At 49.2% G+C, this 14,959-nt stretch overlaps 2 protein-coding genes across 3 annotated transcripts; one reads left to right on the forward strand and one right to left on the reverse strand.

Moving 5' to 3' along the window:
- Window positions 1–2,055: 2,055 nt before the first annotated feature.
- Window positions 2,056–11,218, reverse strand: CCS (copper chaperone for superoxide dismutase). Of its 2 annotated transcripts, none has more exons than XM_081842101.1 (8): window positions 11,028–11,218; window positions 10,091–10,157; window positions 8,542–8,679; window positions 6,637–6,817; window positions 6,473–6,533; window positions 5,385–5,462; window positions 4,317–4,420; window positions 2,056–3,315 (listed from the first exon to the last, which is right to left on the reverse strand). In XM_081842101.1, the coding sequence occupies exons 1-8, from the start codon at window positions 11,076–11,078 to the stop codon at window positions 3,162–3,164; spliced, it is 834 nt and encodes a 277-aa protein (XP_081698227.1). In that variant the 5' UTR covers window positions 11,079–11,218; the 3' UTR covers window positions 2,056–3,161. The 2 variants fall into 2 exon arrangements, with proteins under 2 accessions (XP_081698227.1, XP_081698226.1); XM_081842100.1 differs by having other exon boundaries at window positions 10,091–10,163; window positions 11,028–11,215.
- A 73-nt stretch (window positions 11,219–11,291) lies between these two features.
- CCDC87 (coiled-coil domain containing 87) lies at window positions 11,292–14,431 on the forward strand. The gene has a single exon (XM_081841785.1). It carries the CDS (start codon window positions 11,446–11,448, stop codon window positions 14,041–14,043), a length of 2,598 nt encoding a protein of 865 aa, XP_081697911.1. The 5' UTR covers window positions 11,292–11,445; the 3' UTR covers window positions 14,044–14,431.
- The last annotated feature ends 528 nt before the right edge of the window (window positions 14,432–14,959 follow it).

The following is a 14,959-nucleotide window of genomic DNA, read 5'->3' on the forward strand; positions in this document are numbered from 1 at the left end:
CCCGTGCTTCGGGCGAGTGTCTGCAAGCCTTGCGCGCCCGGCAGGAGCTCCCGCCAGGCGCGCAAGGCTTGGGGCGGCAGCCTGTTGCCCGAAGCACAGGGAGCCCTCCGGAGGGCTCCCCGTGCTTCGGGCGAGTGTCTGCAAGCCTTGCGCGCCCGGCAGGAGCTCCCGCCAGGCGCGCAAGGCTTGGGGCGGCAGCCTGTTGCCCGAAGCACGCGGAGCCCTCCGGAGGGTGCCCCGTGCTTCGGGCGAGTGTCTGCAAGCCTTGCGCGCCCGGCAGGAGCTCCCGCTGGGCGCGCAAGGCTTGGGGCGGCAGCCTGTTGCCCGAAGCACAGGGAGCCCTCCGGAGGGCTCCCCGTGCTTCGGGCGAGTGTCTGCAAGCCTTGCGCGCCCGGCAGCAGCTCCCGCCAGGCGCGCAAGGCTTGGGGCGGCAGCCTGTTGCCCGAAGCACAGGGAGCCCTCCGGAAGGCTCCCCGTGCTTCGGGCGAGTGTCTGCAAGCCTTGCGCGCCCGGCAGGAGCTCCCGCCAGGCGCGCAAGGCTTGGGGCGGCAGCCTGTTGCCCGAAGCACAGGGAGCCCTCCGGAGGGCTCCCCGTGCTTCGGGCGAGTGTCTGCAAGCCTTGCGCGCCCGGCAGGAGCTCCCGCCAGGCGCGCAAGGCTTGGGGCGGCAGCCTGTTGCCCGAAGCACGCGGAGCCCTCCGGAGGGTGCCCCGTGCTTCGGGCGAGTGTCTGCAAGCCTTGCGCGCCCGGCAGGAGCTCCCGCTGGGCGCGCAAGGCTTGGGGCGGCAGCCTGTTGCCCGAAGCACAGGGAGCCCTCCGGAGGGCTCCCCGTGCTTCGGGCGAGTGTCTGCAAGCCTTGCGCGCCCGGCAGGAGCTCCCGCTGGGCGCGCGAGGCTTGGGGCGGCGGCACGGGGCGGCCGGCCGAAGCGAGCGGCGATGGGATTTGGGAGGGAGCTCGCTCGCCGCCCCGCGTGTGCTCGCCGCCGCCGCCGCCCCGCCTCTCGCCGCCGGACTCGCCCGCCTCCCTCCCACGGCACACCAGGCAACGTCTTGCGGCACACTAGTGTGCCGCGGAACACCGGTTGGGAAACACTGAACTAGGAGACCGGGTAGGGTGTATGCCTGAGTCCTCTCCGATTCCTGCACCCAGCAAGGATTCAATTGCTGGAACAGATTTTTGTTGATGTAGCGGCCCCCTAAGTTTGGGTACTTAAGGTAACAGAAGGAAGTGGCTCTGAGGCAGACTCACTGGTAGATAGAAAGACAACAGAGTTGAAATGTGTATGTGAGCTAGAATCATAGAATTGTATACTGTACTACTTTTTCCTCTCCAGAGAAGTAGCTGTGTAAACATATTGTAGTAGTGTGATACCTTAAAGACCAACAAAGTTATTATGGCAGAAGCTTTTTTGAGTCAGATCAGAGTGGAAGCAGCTTTACCCCCCAAAATGAGAATTCCAAGAATGTAGCATACCTTTAACTGGGCAACTGCATGTTCTCTCCCGCCCCCCCCACCATAAGACCAATCTTTGATGCACTGTATAATTTGCATCTTACTAGTGGGACTTGCAACAGAATGTTGCAATGCCCCCTTACCTCCTAACAGGAGTTCTGCTCAAGGTTCTAGCCATTCCTTACCACAGGATATTCCAGTCAAATTCCCAACCTCCCCTTTTCCCCAAATCAGCATTCTTCAGCTACATTGGGCACTGTCCTCAATGACATTTTGGGGTGTGGGATTTCTCTGCAAACATCAGGGTTCCTTAGGGCATACCAATACCTCCATCTTGTTTGTTTCTGAGTTATTAAATGGTCTCAAACTCCTTCCCTTCCTAGCTCAAATTCAGTGTTCAGCTGAAAATCCCACAAACTTGAGTGACTTGTATGCAAGGAAATTCCTGATAGGTAGAGTTGAAAAGGTCCCAGACCCTGTCCCAGTCAAAGCATGAAAGAAAAAATGCAAACTTCAGGAATTCTCTGAATACACCACAAAACATTCCTCTCATGCCAGATATACACACCAATAAACATGTCAAGCCAAATAAGACTGGATAGCTACTAAAAATAATTTTAAGTTTTAATGGCTCTATTAAGAGCATAATGGCACAGGTCTAGAGTATGCACACATCAGAAGTTATGGATTCCCCTTCCCATCTCCCCAAAACATGCACTGTAGCACATAAGGCAGCCACAAACTCAACATGACAACTACTGTGCATTTATTTATTAATTCACAATAACGCCCCCTCCTCTGTTTCCATACTCACAATTATTAAGCTGGATTAGTTTCCCTATTCTGCTCATTAAACATGCACTGAAAGAGGGGGGGGGGCTAGCCACCCATTACCTTCCCCAACTCTGTGTCCCAAGGGCAAGGATGGGAAACCTGTGTGTCCCTTCAGGTGTTCTGGGACTTCAACTCTCTACAGCCCCAGCCAGCACTGGCCAATGGCCAAGGCTGATGGGAGCTGGGAGTCCAACAAGACCTGGAGTACCAATGGTTAAGTGTTGCGTTCATTTACCTTGTATTATATACAGAATCACAGTGAAGGTTTATCGCAGGAAACACCACCTCCAAAGTTCAACCAAGATCCTTAATTGGCAACCGAGGTGGTCAAGAAAGTGAGATGCAGCCAGCGAAGTCCTACCAGAGTAGACCCATTGAAACCAAGGGCCATGATTAACTTAAGTCCACTGATTTCCAATGGATATACTTGAGAGTAGGACTCATTGGCTACAATCAAAGTGAGTGTGTCTGAAAATAAGGCACTTGAAACACCCAAAGATAAAGCTAGCAGACTTGTTTATGGGTGGCCCAAAGACACTGGAAGAGCAACAACACTTTCCAACAAACTCTTTGCTCACAAATGACTATTTTAGAATTCAGACAAGGGATATAATTCATATGACACATACCTCACAAGGACTGATGCTTTACCATGTCACTGCAGAATAGGCTACATTTCCTCCTCCAGTGCCTTTTAAGAACTTCACAATTAAGACATTCAAGGGGCTAAGCGCTTGCCATTACTACGCCACTACAAAGCAGCACCCATTGAACTCCTGCCTAACGCATTGCACTTAGGAGACACAGGAAAATGAAAGCAGCTGGAACCCTTGGGACGTCCTAGCCCAAGGAGAGCCTGGGCAGAACTGCAAAGCCTAGAGATGAGAGGTGGGTTGGCCAGCGGCTTTCCGGTCTGGCTTGGCTGCAGGCCGCTCCCGTTCTTCCCACAGTGTCACTCCATCGCAGGTGCATATTTTCTTGGGGTTCTGGAAGAGGCCGGCAGAGCGTGCAATGATTCCACAGGCCACTCTGGGAAGGAAAAGGAAGGTGGCTTAAGTCCTTAGCTGCAGAGAGGACCCCTAGACCAGGTCTCTGCATCCCATTATTGCAGCCTTTCTCAACCTGTGGGTCCCCAGATGTTATTGAACTACAACTCCCATCTCCCCTAGCTAGGAAGGCCAGAGCCCAGGGGTGGGAGTTGTAGTCCAACAACATCTGGGGACCCACAGGTTGAGAACCGCTGCATTATTGACTTAAAATAGTTTTGCAGCTGCCTTCCCACAGCTCAAGCTCTGGAAAGACTTGGGTATGTTTGAAAAATGATATTAAAAAAACAGCCACAAACAGAAGACCCAGCAGACTAGACACAGTCAAATCCAACTCCAGAGATGCATTGCATATCGTGGTGGGAGGGGAAACAATTTGGCTGGCAAGAACAGGATCCTTATCTCCCCTATACCTCCCACCCCTGCAACAAAATTTTACAAGTGGTTGGGGTCACCTACTGGATGTCAGAATGTTATCAGGTGACCTGTTTTTGCAAAGCAGAAGTTTGAACCGGTGGGAGGCTGTGGGTGTGAAGGAGCAGTCTTATGGGTGCACCTTGCTTGACCAAAGAACAACAGGGAGCTTTAAGCTCCCGATTGCTCCTCTGAAGTCTTGCCCTTTGTCCGTGCCATGTGGGTGGCGTGGCCTACTGAAAATGGCCTCATGGACTGAATGGGGAGGCCTGGAGGTCTACATGCTGACGGTTCCTCACCCTGCTGTACCTATTTAAATGGAAAACCAGTTGTGCGATCAATCACTGGCTAACCTTTTCCTCAAGGCTCTGAGGAGTCCAGGCAAGCAACACCTCCAGGTAGCAGGAAAGACTTGGGTCTGCCAAAGACCCTGTTGGTTTTCAGTGAGCCAGAGTAGGCAATGCTATGTCTGATGGACAAAGAATCTCCCTGGTTTTAGACAGCTTCCTAGGTCAGGTGCCCCACCTTGCAGCAGACAAAGAGAACTCAACAAACTCTAATCCTTCTTACCTCTCACCCGAATTTCCAGTGACTTTTGAGAGTGGGTGGCTTCCGCGGCCCAAGTCGTCCTGCCCTGCGTCTACCACCAGTGAGCGGCCGATGATGTCATGAACCTAAAATGGAGCATAACAATGCATGTGCAATCAATCCTTGTAGCTCTAGTGATGGTGGCAGCTCCCAGCAATGCTGGCCGTGCAAGGGGCACTATTGGACTTGATCCTAAACTGAAAACAACTCTGCCCTAAACTATTGGGTCATAGCAAAACTGTTTGGCCGCTGGATGAAGTGCTGCAACACGGTGTGTTCCTGACCACTGTCAATGCTCTGAGGGAAGCTGCCAACAGAAGAAAACTGACAAGCAAAGCAGGTTTCATGAGCAACACCACAGAATGGTCATTTTGCCTGGGAAGTGCATCACACAAAGCCCTGAGGCAGGGGTGGGTGTGGTGTGCATTGATAGGGAGCTCAGGAAAGTCTGTTTAATACAGCACAAGGTTTGCTCTGTGGAAAAGATACTGGAGTTTGTAGACATAACAGAGCTGACGTGGGAGTTGGGATGCAAGTGAGCTGTGCAGGACCAAGCTGATTGCTAGCTTAGCAAAGGCTCTTTTTATTAGAAAGATATGCAAAACCAGCAAGATACATTCAGGGCTTTGCCCTTTACACTTCTCAAATCCCGAGCCCCCTGGGTGTTGCCTAGTTATCTACGCAACTTGCTCCGCCACATCATGTTCCCATTACAGGGGAAAATGAGCGATACCTTTGCAAAGGAGGTAAAGGTCAAGACATGGAACACTACTGAGGAGACAAAAGATCAAGGAGTGTGTATGGCGACTAGACAGCTGTAGCTTGTCTTATGCTGCGGAGGAGGGTGTGCCCTCACTCTGCGACGCCATCCCTACAGAAGTTAATGAACAATCAAACTAAAAAAAATTCCTACACTGGAAGAAGAGATCTATTGATTCTGAAGAAAGGGGGATGGAAAAGGAATCAGCTGCCCTGTGTCCTGTTGTTTCCATCAGTTTTTTGATCACAAACCCACTCACTGTGCTCCTCACATCCTCTAGGAAGTCTCACCTTCAGCTGGTTGTCTTCCATCCGGAAGGAAGCCCTTCCATCATCAGCCGCCAAGATATTTCCAAGATCCCCAGCATGCTGCAAACAGACCCCCAGGAAGCACAGTTAGATTCTGGGCAGCTCAGCCCAAAACCACTATGTTCTTTCCCTTTCTCTCTCCCTCCCTCTCATACACACAACACAAACACATGCTAATCCCTTGCCTCCCTGCACACCTTTCTCCCCATCACAACCATGCTCCTAGCCAGCCCATCAAGTAATTGTTGGAGGGGTGCAGTTTACATGGCGAGGGACCATGCATGGGCTTAGGCAGGGATCTCCCCATGAGATTGGAGGGAAGCAGAAAAAGTTGTTGGTGACAGTCAATTTGGCAGCCCGAGGGAACCCGCGAGTGCTACACCAAATTCGTCTGATTCTAAAGAGCTTTCACCAAATGTTGCCTTTCCCTGAAGAAGGCAAAAGATGCTTGCCTCTCCTTCAATGCTCACCCTCTGCCCACGTCTTGGGTTTTTTAAAGAAATAAAAGTTCACACCACTGGATCACACCCACAAATGGATGCTTAGCCTGCCCTTAACTCCCAAAATTGGAAGTGGGTCCCAAATCAGGGCTGCAAAAGTTTCATTTCATTCAGTTACTTTATTATTAATTGATGGGGAGTAAATTTTTAATCACCACAGGCAGATTTTAATTGGAGACAATGAGAGTTCAGGACATGGTTCTTTACTTATTTTTGAGGTTATTTTGGATCTGAAAAGTTATTGCAATAGGGAATGAAAGAAGGATGCCCCTTCTAACAAATGAGCAATAGCTTGTACATTATCAATATTCAATCAGTTACACGCTTGGTTACCGTAATTAATCAACTGAAAGTTCTTTAAACTGGCTCATGGTCCTGATAAATTTCATTTATCAGTCAGCTAGTTAAAAAACAGTCTTTTGGTGACTTACGAGCAGAACAAAAATGCAGAGTTAGAGCACAGCACTCATCAATATGAAAACAAAACAACCACCTCAACATCAGGAGGGACCTGGAGGGTTCCCACTCCTGACTTAAGTAATTTAATACCTGGTGATGCCACAAACTCACCCTATGAACATCCTGGGGAGCCCCATGACATTCCCCATGAGGATTGAAGTGGTCTCCACAGCTGTTTGAGACACAAGAAAAGTTTTGATACCGAGAGTCAGTGAAAGAAAGGGCTCCCTAAAGCCAAGGAGACACCTCAGAAGGTGCCCGTTAATGCCTCTCACCTGTCGCAGGAATTGGTGACATCCCCAAACTCATGCACATGCAGGCCGTGCAGCCCCGGCTCCAGACCATCAATGGCACCATCAATGAGGCAGCTTTGTGGGGACAGCTGCAAGAACCTCACCACACCCTGGACCAACCCTGGGCCAGACACCATTGCCACAGCGGCAGCACCGAGACTCCCTATAAAGGGGAGAGCACAAGTTTGCTGCTTGCTTCGAGGAGCTCCCTTGCATGTGTCACTCTCAGGACCAAGAGACTTCCAGGGGAGGAAATGGTGGACTGACTGTCTCTCTGTCTACTCTCCGCTGACAGAAATTAATTTTGTGGTGATTGATGGTAATCTGACGAAATCACAGTGGGATAAAGAGTGATCAAGGGAGTAACCTCAAATGCTCTGATCAAAGCTGTTTTCTGCTGTCTGAATTGACACTGCGTCCAAACTCATAAGAACCCTTCATGGGTATAAGTTCTGCATCCTCCCTTAAACATTTTTGGGACAGGATAACTTGTAACTTAGCGAGATTTATTAGCAGGCTGATGAAAACTCACTGTCAGAAAACTTGGAAGAGCCATTTCTGTCTTTAATAAGAGAGAGCAAACCAGTTATTAAAGTGTCTAAGGCAGAGCAAAAAGCCTGATTTATGGTTGACGATAAAGATTAAGCAACTGAGGGAATTCATCATGTGAAAAATCTTTCTTTTTCTTCTTCTTGTGGCTGGGAAACCGAAAGTAAATCAGCCATCACTTCCTCTGTGGGGGAAAAATATTGTGGGAAAACAATGTTGCTGTGACTGTGATCTTAGGGTGGAACCTTAAGGCAGAAATCTTAAGTTAAAGTTGGAACTTATAAAAAAACTGTGTTATTAATAATGATGCTTTTACACATAAGCAGGGAGGGCGAGAGAATCTGCAACTCCTGCAATCACGACGAATGCTCTAGAACAGGGGTAGGCAGCCTGTGGCCCTAGGACAGGGGTGAGAAACTTCTGACCCATGGGACACCCTTAGCTTGCTAGGGGTTCCTATTTTTGCCTGAAAGGCTGTTGTGGTCAAACCACGGCTACCTGTCAATCAGGTGACATCATCACAAAGTTTGATGGGTGCTGTCAACCCCTGTGAAAAGTCTATGGGTCCTGAGCAGGGAGTTTTCCCCTGCTTGACTTTCCAGGACTTGAAGTGGCTCACAGGGCTGAACCTGCAGATGGGCAGAGGATTCAGTCCTGCTAAGTTCAGCTGCATATGCCAGTTCTGGTGGGGAACTGACACATGCAGCTCATCTGTGTAGAAAGCAGAATTGCAACCCTCCACCCATCAGATGGTGCACAGGGAGTTCAACCCCGCTTGGTCACTATCTTCCCCATCCCCACTTATCAATTTTGGTGGTGGTGGGCAATCATGGGTGGTATCCAACTAAGTTCTACTTAGAGTGGGTTGTTAAAATTAATGGCCTTAAATTAGTCATGTTAATTAATTTCAATGAGTCTACTCTGATCCAGTGATCTAGCCCTAGGCCTAAGGTCAAAAGTCCTCTGCAAGTTACCCATTTAGGCCTTTGGCAAGGATGGCTTGTCGATCCCCCACACAGACTGATGGGTGGAGAAGGAGAGAAGATGGCAGACAGTCACTGACAAGTTGCCCATGAGTAAATGTCACTCTCGATGGCAGGAGGGGAGGTTGACAACTCCTGCTCTAGCCACTGTTCTTCTCTGTACCAGCAAATTTTCTGATAAAAATCCTTAGCCCTCCCCTCCCCCAACCCCCTGGTTAGCTAAAATTGCCAATATTCATTTGGGAGGAGATGAAGAAGCCATGATGCTTGGCACCTATTGAAAACCAGTTCTGAAGTTTGTTGCAAAGATATTCTAGGTGGGAAGCTGGAAAGAGGTGAAGCAGAATCAGCTTACCAGGCACAGCAGCCCCCATCCCTTTCAGCACAGCACTGCGTCCGGTGCTCTCCAATAGGCTTTGGACCTTCTCAGCACCAAGGCTAGTCTCCACCAGCACACTCTGTGAATCCAGCTGGACGTTAAGCACCTGGAGGCCTGGGGAAGAGGTAGGAGGTGGAAAGAGATAGGGGAGGAGAAGGTGAAGTGCAAAGACAGAAATCACTGCTATGATGCAACTGTTGTTATTCCACACTAGTCCATTAAATTGTCCTGCTCTCCTGGGGCTCTTCCTGTGACAAGCCACCACTTTTACTCATAACAAGAGTCTCCTCCTTTATCCTTAACACAAAATATTCAGAAGACCTTCCTGATGGCATAGGTGTTACGGCTGTAGAACCAACTGCCTTGGAAGGTGGTGGACTCCCAACTTTGCTGGAGGTTTCGAAACACAATCTGGATGGCCGGTGATCAGGGATGCTGTGGTAATAAATTTCCTATACTGTCAGGGGGTTGGACTAGAAGACCCTTGAGGACCATTCCAACAGTATGATTGAGTACCACCTGCCTGTTGAGTACCACCAATCTGCTATATATTTTGGAAAGTGATTTCTCTGTCTGTCCATCTGTTCTCCATAGGTCTGGCTACCTCTTTTGCCAAATTTGGCACTAGGGTTCCCACGCTGTTGTTGTCAATGTTTGGGCATTGGCTGCCATTCTGAAGCAAAACAGCAGACCAAAATGTCACTTTGGATTGACTTTGTCTGGATTTTTTGGCATAGGTTCAGTGGCCTTACCCCTGCTTCTTATTCTCCTGGTGGCATCTGTATAGTCACTGTTTCTTTATTAAATGGATAGCCATATGTTTTAGCAATGTCACAAGGTAGCTAACAATTAAAATAAAAAACAGCACAAATCAATAAAATGATACAAACACCTGGCGGGGAGAGTGGGGGACAGTTTATCAGAGAAAAGAAGAACAAGCCCAAAAACTCAGGAATTAACCTGGCATCTGAAGCCAGGGAGTATGTAGGTTTGATGGACCTCCCTGAGTATATTGTTCCATTAAAAAGGCCCTTCTGCCAGAGGAAGTGCAGGAAACCTTTGGCTTTCCAGATGTTGCTCCTATCAGCTCCAGCAAGAACAGCAAGAGATGATGGGAGCTGTAGGTTCAGTGATATATGGATGGCCAAAGATTCCCCACACCTATCTTGGCAGATTTAGACAGAAGCACACAGAAGGCTTTTGATGTTGTATGGTAGCTGTAGACAAGATGAAGACCTAGGTGGACAATTGTGCTGATATTGTAACACATTTTTTAAGTACTGCTGTGCTTTCTGAGGAGCGTCAATGTGAGCAGTGGGGAAAAATAAAATTGCAGTGCGCCTATGGAACAGGAAAACTGCACACTCCCTGGACAGCGTTTAGAATTGTCCCTTCACATGTTGTTCAACTTCAACTACCATCATCCTTGCTGGCTAGGGCAGTAGTTGATGGTAGTTGGAGTTCAACAGCATCTGGAGGGCCATAGGATCCTGACAAATGCCACAGGCCTTCATCATCTGATCACCTGGTATTCCCTGCAGAGATGACTGAATGGCCTCAACACAATTCTGACACACCATCTGGACAGCAAACTCCAGCTGTAAAAAAGCGAAAGAAGCTCATATGAGTCCAAAGCTGCTTATTTAAAAAAGGAAAGAAAGAAAAATGTCATTTTATATAGAATGCAGAATATCTCTTACTGATCTGCAGCTGGAACATGATTTCAAATTACCAGACACTATTAAAGGAAAGCAGGAGGAACAGTGCTGAACCTGGTGGGCAGGTGGTCCTCCTTAGCACATTATATTCACAGGATAAGGTTAGTACTATATTAGGGGCAGTAGTTTGAATCCTTCACCCATTCAACACTCTTTCTGCTTCATACCCTGTCCATGGACACCATCATCCTGCACGTTTATTGTCATCATCTTTGTATCCCGCCTTTCCCCCGAACCGGTAATCAAGGCAATTTAAAAGATAAAAGCATGAAAAGATATTCATTAAAAAGCAATTAAACACTAAAGCTATATCTTTATTGTGTATATGTAAGCTGTATTTCACCAGGTCAGCGTATGTGTCCATCTAGTTGAGCACTGTCTTTTCTGACTGGAAATGGCTTTCCAGGGCCTCGGGCAGAGGAGGGCCTTTCTATTCTTCGCTGCGCGATCCTTCCTAACTGGAGCCACCGTTCGAGGACGACTTTGCACGTCTGTTCTGCCGCTGAACGATCCCCCGCCCGTTTCTCCAACCATCCACCCGAAAAAAGGTAACAATTCCACCCACCCTCACGGAAGGCTTCCTGCATGTTTGCCATAGCAGGCAGAAACACAACAGGGGCAGACGCGGCGAGAAAAAAACTTCCCCTGTTGGGTTTCTGCATGTCATGCCTCTGCTTTTTAAGGCGAGATAACGGCTGGGCAAAGGAATTAGTGGCCCACCCCCGGCGGGGGAGTCCATCCCACCTTGCAGCTGCTGCTGCCTCCGCCGCCTCCTGGAGGTGCCTCCATCGCCATCGCCGCCGCCGCCTCCTTCCTTTCCCTTCACGGGGAAATGTTGGCCGCCGGACCCGCTTGTACAAACACAAAACAGGAACCCGGAAGACGCTGACCTGCCACTCTAGCTCATCTCTATAATCGGCGACCGACTCGTCCTGTAAAAAGATCCGTAAACGGAAGTGACGACATCACTTCCCTCCCCGACCTCTTCCGAGTCCGCGCGCCCTTTTACCAGGCCCGGAACCAAACTCTCGCGCTCAGCATCCCTCCTGGAAGCCGATTGGCGCCGAGTAGTCCGTTGTGGAGTAACCATGACGACCACTCCATAAGCCACCCTGGGGTTGCTGTCGCTGCTGCAGCTGCAGCTTCCGCCGATCTCCCCGCCATGAATTCGTTTGTCGCGCTTCCCCGGCGCGAGGTGTACGCCCTAGACAACACGGAAAAGGCCAACCAGCAGCTGCATGACCACTACCAGCGGATCCTCGCCCCCCTGTCCCTCTTCCCGGCCACCGTCTCCAGGTTGAGGAGCTCGATCGACAAAGGGTCCTCTGCCATCTCGTCCCTGCAGAAGCCTGTGCCTGTGCCCATCTCCCTGGCCAACCTCATGCAGCTGCTAAAAGGCCGGATGGAGGTGGGAACCCAGTGGCAGCAAATACCCAGCCCACACCAGCGGGCCTTCCAGCAGGTCATCCTAACTGAGGTCAAGCACATCTTTAAGGATGTACAACGTTCCCTGTATGACCCAGCCTTCAGTCCCCAGGAAAACAGGGAACTCTACCAGCACCTGGTGACTTACATTGGCTTGGTATGCCAGCACCTTTTCCGTCGCTATCTGTCTGTCATGGAGCGCCATCGTGCACTGTCTGTCTTCACGGACTGTGCTAACCTAACTCGCTTCTCTGCCCAACTCTCTCTGGACTGTTCCAGGCTCCTCAATGTAGCGGCTGTCCGCCACCGCTTAATAATGGACACGAAGACCCTGCAACTCCGCCAGACTGAAACGTCCAGGAAACGGGTTAGTATGGCGGGTTGGAGGTCAACGCAGATGGATGCGTGCAATCTGCATTTCAGCATTGAGTACTTCATCAGGCTTATGAAACCTCACATGCCAACGATGAGACAGAAGATAGCGAAGGATATCAAGGAATTGGAGGACTTACCTTTGTTAGACATGAGCAAAATAAAGCAGTTAAATCTACCAAGACCAAGCTCTAGTAGCCACTTTAGACAAATGCAGTCTGATGTGATGACAATGCCATGCTCATGCACTAGTACTTTAGGAGATTGGCCTAAACTCCAGCGGGTTAAGCATGCCATTTCCAGCAGTCTCAAGAGGAGTCAGTCGTTGCCCAATATGAGAGTTGGACAGCTCCTAGCAGATGAACTTGGAATTCGTTTATCTGTGCGCCCTATCAGCCCTGATCTGCCTTGTCATTATGGTGAGACCACTGAAGATGATGGGCTCAAGGGACTGGCCGGGCTGGCTGAGGACCTCCGAAGGCTAGCACAGAGAACAGTCCTGAAAAGCAGCCAACAGAAAGGAGAGCAGGATGAGGATTTAGAGCTCCCTCCCCTCATTAAAGCCTTGACACGGCGCAAGACTAATGAGGTTCGCCTTGAGCAGCTTCAGAGAATGCTTTGCTCTCTGCAACGAGAGGAGTCCTTTGAGATGTCACGGAAGAACACCATGATTGCTGCCCCAGCCACACATCCTCAGGCTGCAACAGTGAACTTTAAAGTCAACGAAAGGATGGTTGTGAAGGCAGCTGATATGCAAGTGTCAGAAAGAACCTACGTGGAAGCTGTGTCTATGGAGATATGTCCAGTAATTTACAACCACCTCCTTGGAGAGATAGATAATGCTACAGTGAAGTCTCTAGATGCAAATCTTTCCACTGGTGAAGAGGTCAGGGAGATGTACAAGGAACTAATGAATACTATCCCAAAAGACCACCTGAAATTTGACCTAGGGCCCATGATAGAATCCCCTGCAACCAACATAGAACTGGCTGGGTGCTTTGCTTCCTCAACATTGACTAGGGGGAAAAGTGAACAGGTCATTAATAAAGAGCTGAGTAACATCCTGCCACCTGGACCATTTGTCCCTGAGGAAGTGTCAGAGAGCCCAAATGTACCCTTCAAAAAAAATGCTGGTAAAAAAACCTCTTGGCTTAAATGGTGGAAAGCAACATTCAACACTGACGATTACTTGAAATACATTGGCACCAAGGAGTCTGACTATTTGCCAGTGATATTTCATTTATACAGTGTTAAGGAAGATGAGGAGCAACAGCCTGTATTAGATGAGGTGCAAGTAAAGAAACAAGTGAAAGTGAAGAGAGACGTGATAAAGAAAGCTACTGAACTTCAAACCAAGAAGGAAGAGTTTGAGCATGGGAAGTGGAATTCCCAATGTGCCATGCTGCGGAGGTTGGAAAATGTTGTTTGCTCTGACCACACACCTGAGAATCTCAAGGTCTTTCAGAGAAGGCTGGAAAGACTGTGGACAGTTCTTCATTTTTCTGAACAGGAAAGGCTGGATATGGCAATTAAGTACAGCTCCAACCCATATTACTGGCTGCTCCCAGACATGCTCCAAGCTTGGGAGACAGCAGCACGGTCTATCCAGGACCGAGAACTCCTGCTGGCTGATTTGGAACAGTTTGAAGAAACTGCTTCGAATCCAAACCGCTTGTTCGACCTGGCTCCCCGCTCCTTCATAGCACGAATGAAGGAATCCAGAACCAGGAACCGCTTGCGCTCTGAGTTGGCCCTGTATGACTCAGAGCTCTATATCATCCTGAACAACATCAAAGAGTCTTACAATGACACAGTGACCTACAAGGGACGCCCATACCTGCAGAAGATGGCATGGGATACAGTGGAGATGCTCTATTGGCTACAGCAGGAGCGACGTGCCAATACATTGAGGAGAGTCATCCAGAAAAGGGGCCTAATTAGAAGACTTCCTCCTATCCCTTAAAGACTGGTACCACTGTTTAGCTCACTGGCCAACACACCAAGATGGCAGTGGAGAAGACATCTTTTCTGCACACGCACCAAATTCATCCACATACTTTTCCAGCAGACCTCTCCTTCAGCCAAGCCAAAGGTTGAGAAACATGGAGACAGACCGCAACAACCTATATTCAGTTTGTAGTGCCATGGTCTATTGGTGGAATAAGGGAAAGAGCAAAGAGTGGTGGTGGGGAAAATGTGGGCATGCACCAAACGTCCAGAATACGTTTAGCTCATTCCAGATTGCAGAAGGGTTGAGTTTGTGAGATGTACCTTATCCACAAATGAATTGGATCCTATGAAGAATTTAAGGTTTCTGATATTCTCAAATTAAAAATATTTCTTGTCCTCATGATTTGAAGTGCTGCCATGATCTTTGAAGTAATTGCTTACAGACCACATTAGGCCTGCTATGAATTTCTTCCCTATGGCTTACCTTGCCATCTTATCCGGAATTCTATTAGACCATGATTTTGCAAAGAATCATGATGTGCCTGCCATGCACATTCTCTTCAATCCCCCAGGGCCTCTGGCACAGGTTGTGTCCAGCCTGTGTCAGTGCCCCTGGGGGATGGAGGAAGCGGGATGTGGCAATTTAGTGTGTCTTCAGAGTTTTGGCTACTGTACTAAAGGTTCTACTAAACTGCAAGCATACAGTACAGGTTGCCCTTGATGGAGCTGGGGTGGTGGGGTTCTGTTCTGTCCCATAGTTGAGTAATGGGGGACCTGACTTACCCATCAATCTCACATGGCAACTGGAGGGTAGATGTAGAGCAATGATTGTTGTTGTTGAGGGTAGATGTAGAGCAACGGTGGTGGTCAGCAACTAGTTTTCCTACAGTAGAAACCAAGACCACAATCCTCATTCCAGAGTGGTTTTC

This window comes from Podarcis erhardii (assembly GCF_964252035.2).
Source record: "Podarcis erhardii genome assembly, chromosome: 15".
Classification (NCBI taxonomy): Eukaryota; Metazoa; Chordata; class Lepidosauria; order Squamata; family Lacertidae; genus Podarcis; species Podarcis erhardii.

Bases quoted from the DNA above. Each gene is read 5' to 3' on its own strand.
- CCS (XM_081842100.1), bottom strand. From the start codon at position 11,078: ATGGCGATGGAGGCACCTCCAGGAGGCGGCGGAGGCAGCAGCAGCTGC. The intron at 5,463-6,472 runs GTGAGTTTGTGG...GTCTGTTTGCAG, and splicing joins CTCCCCAGGATGTTCATAGG to CATGCTGGGGATCTTGGAAA. The intron at 4,421-5,384 runs GTGAGACTTCCT...GCTCCATTTTAG, and splicing joins TGGAAGACAACCAGCTGAAG to GTTCATGACATCATCGGCCG.
- CCDC87 (XM_081841785.1), top strand. From the start codon at position 11,446: ATGAATTCGTTTGTCGCGCTTCCCCGGCGCGAGGTGTACGCCCTAGAC.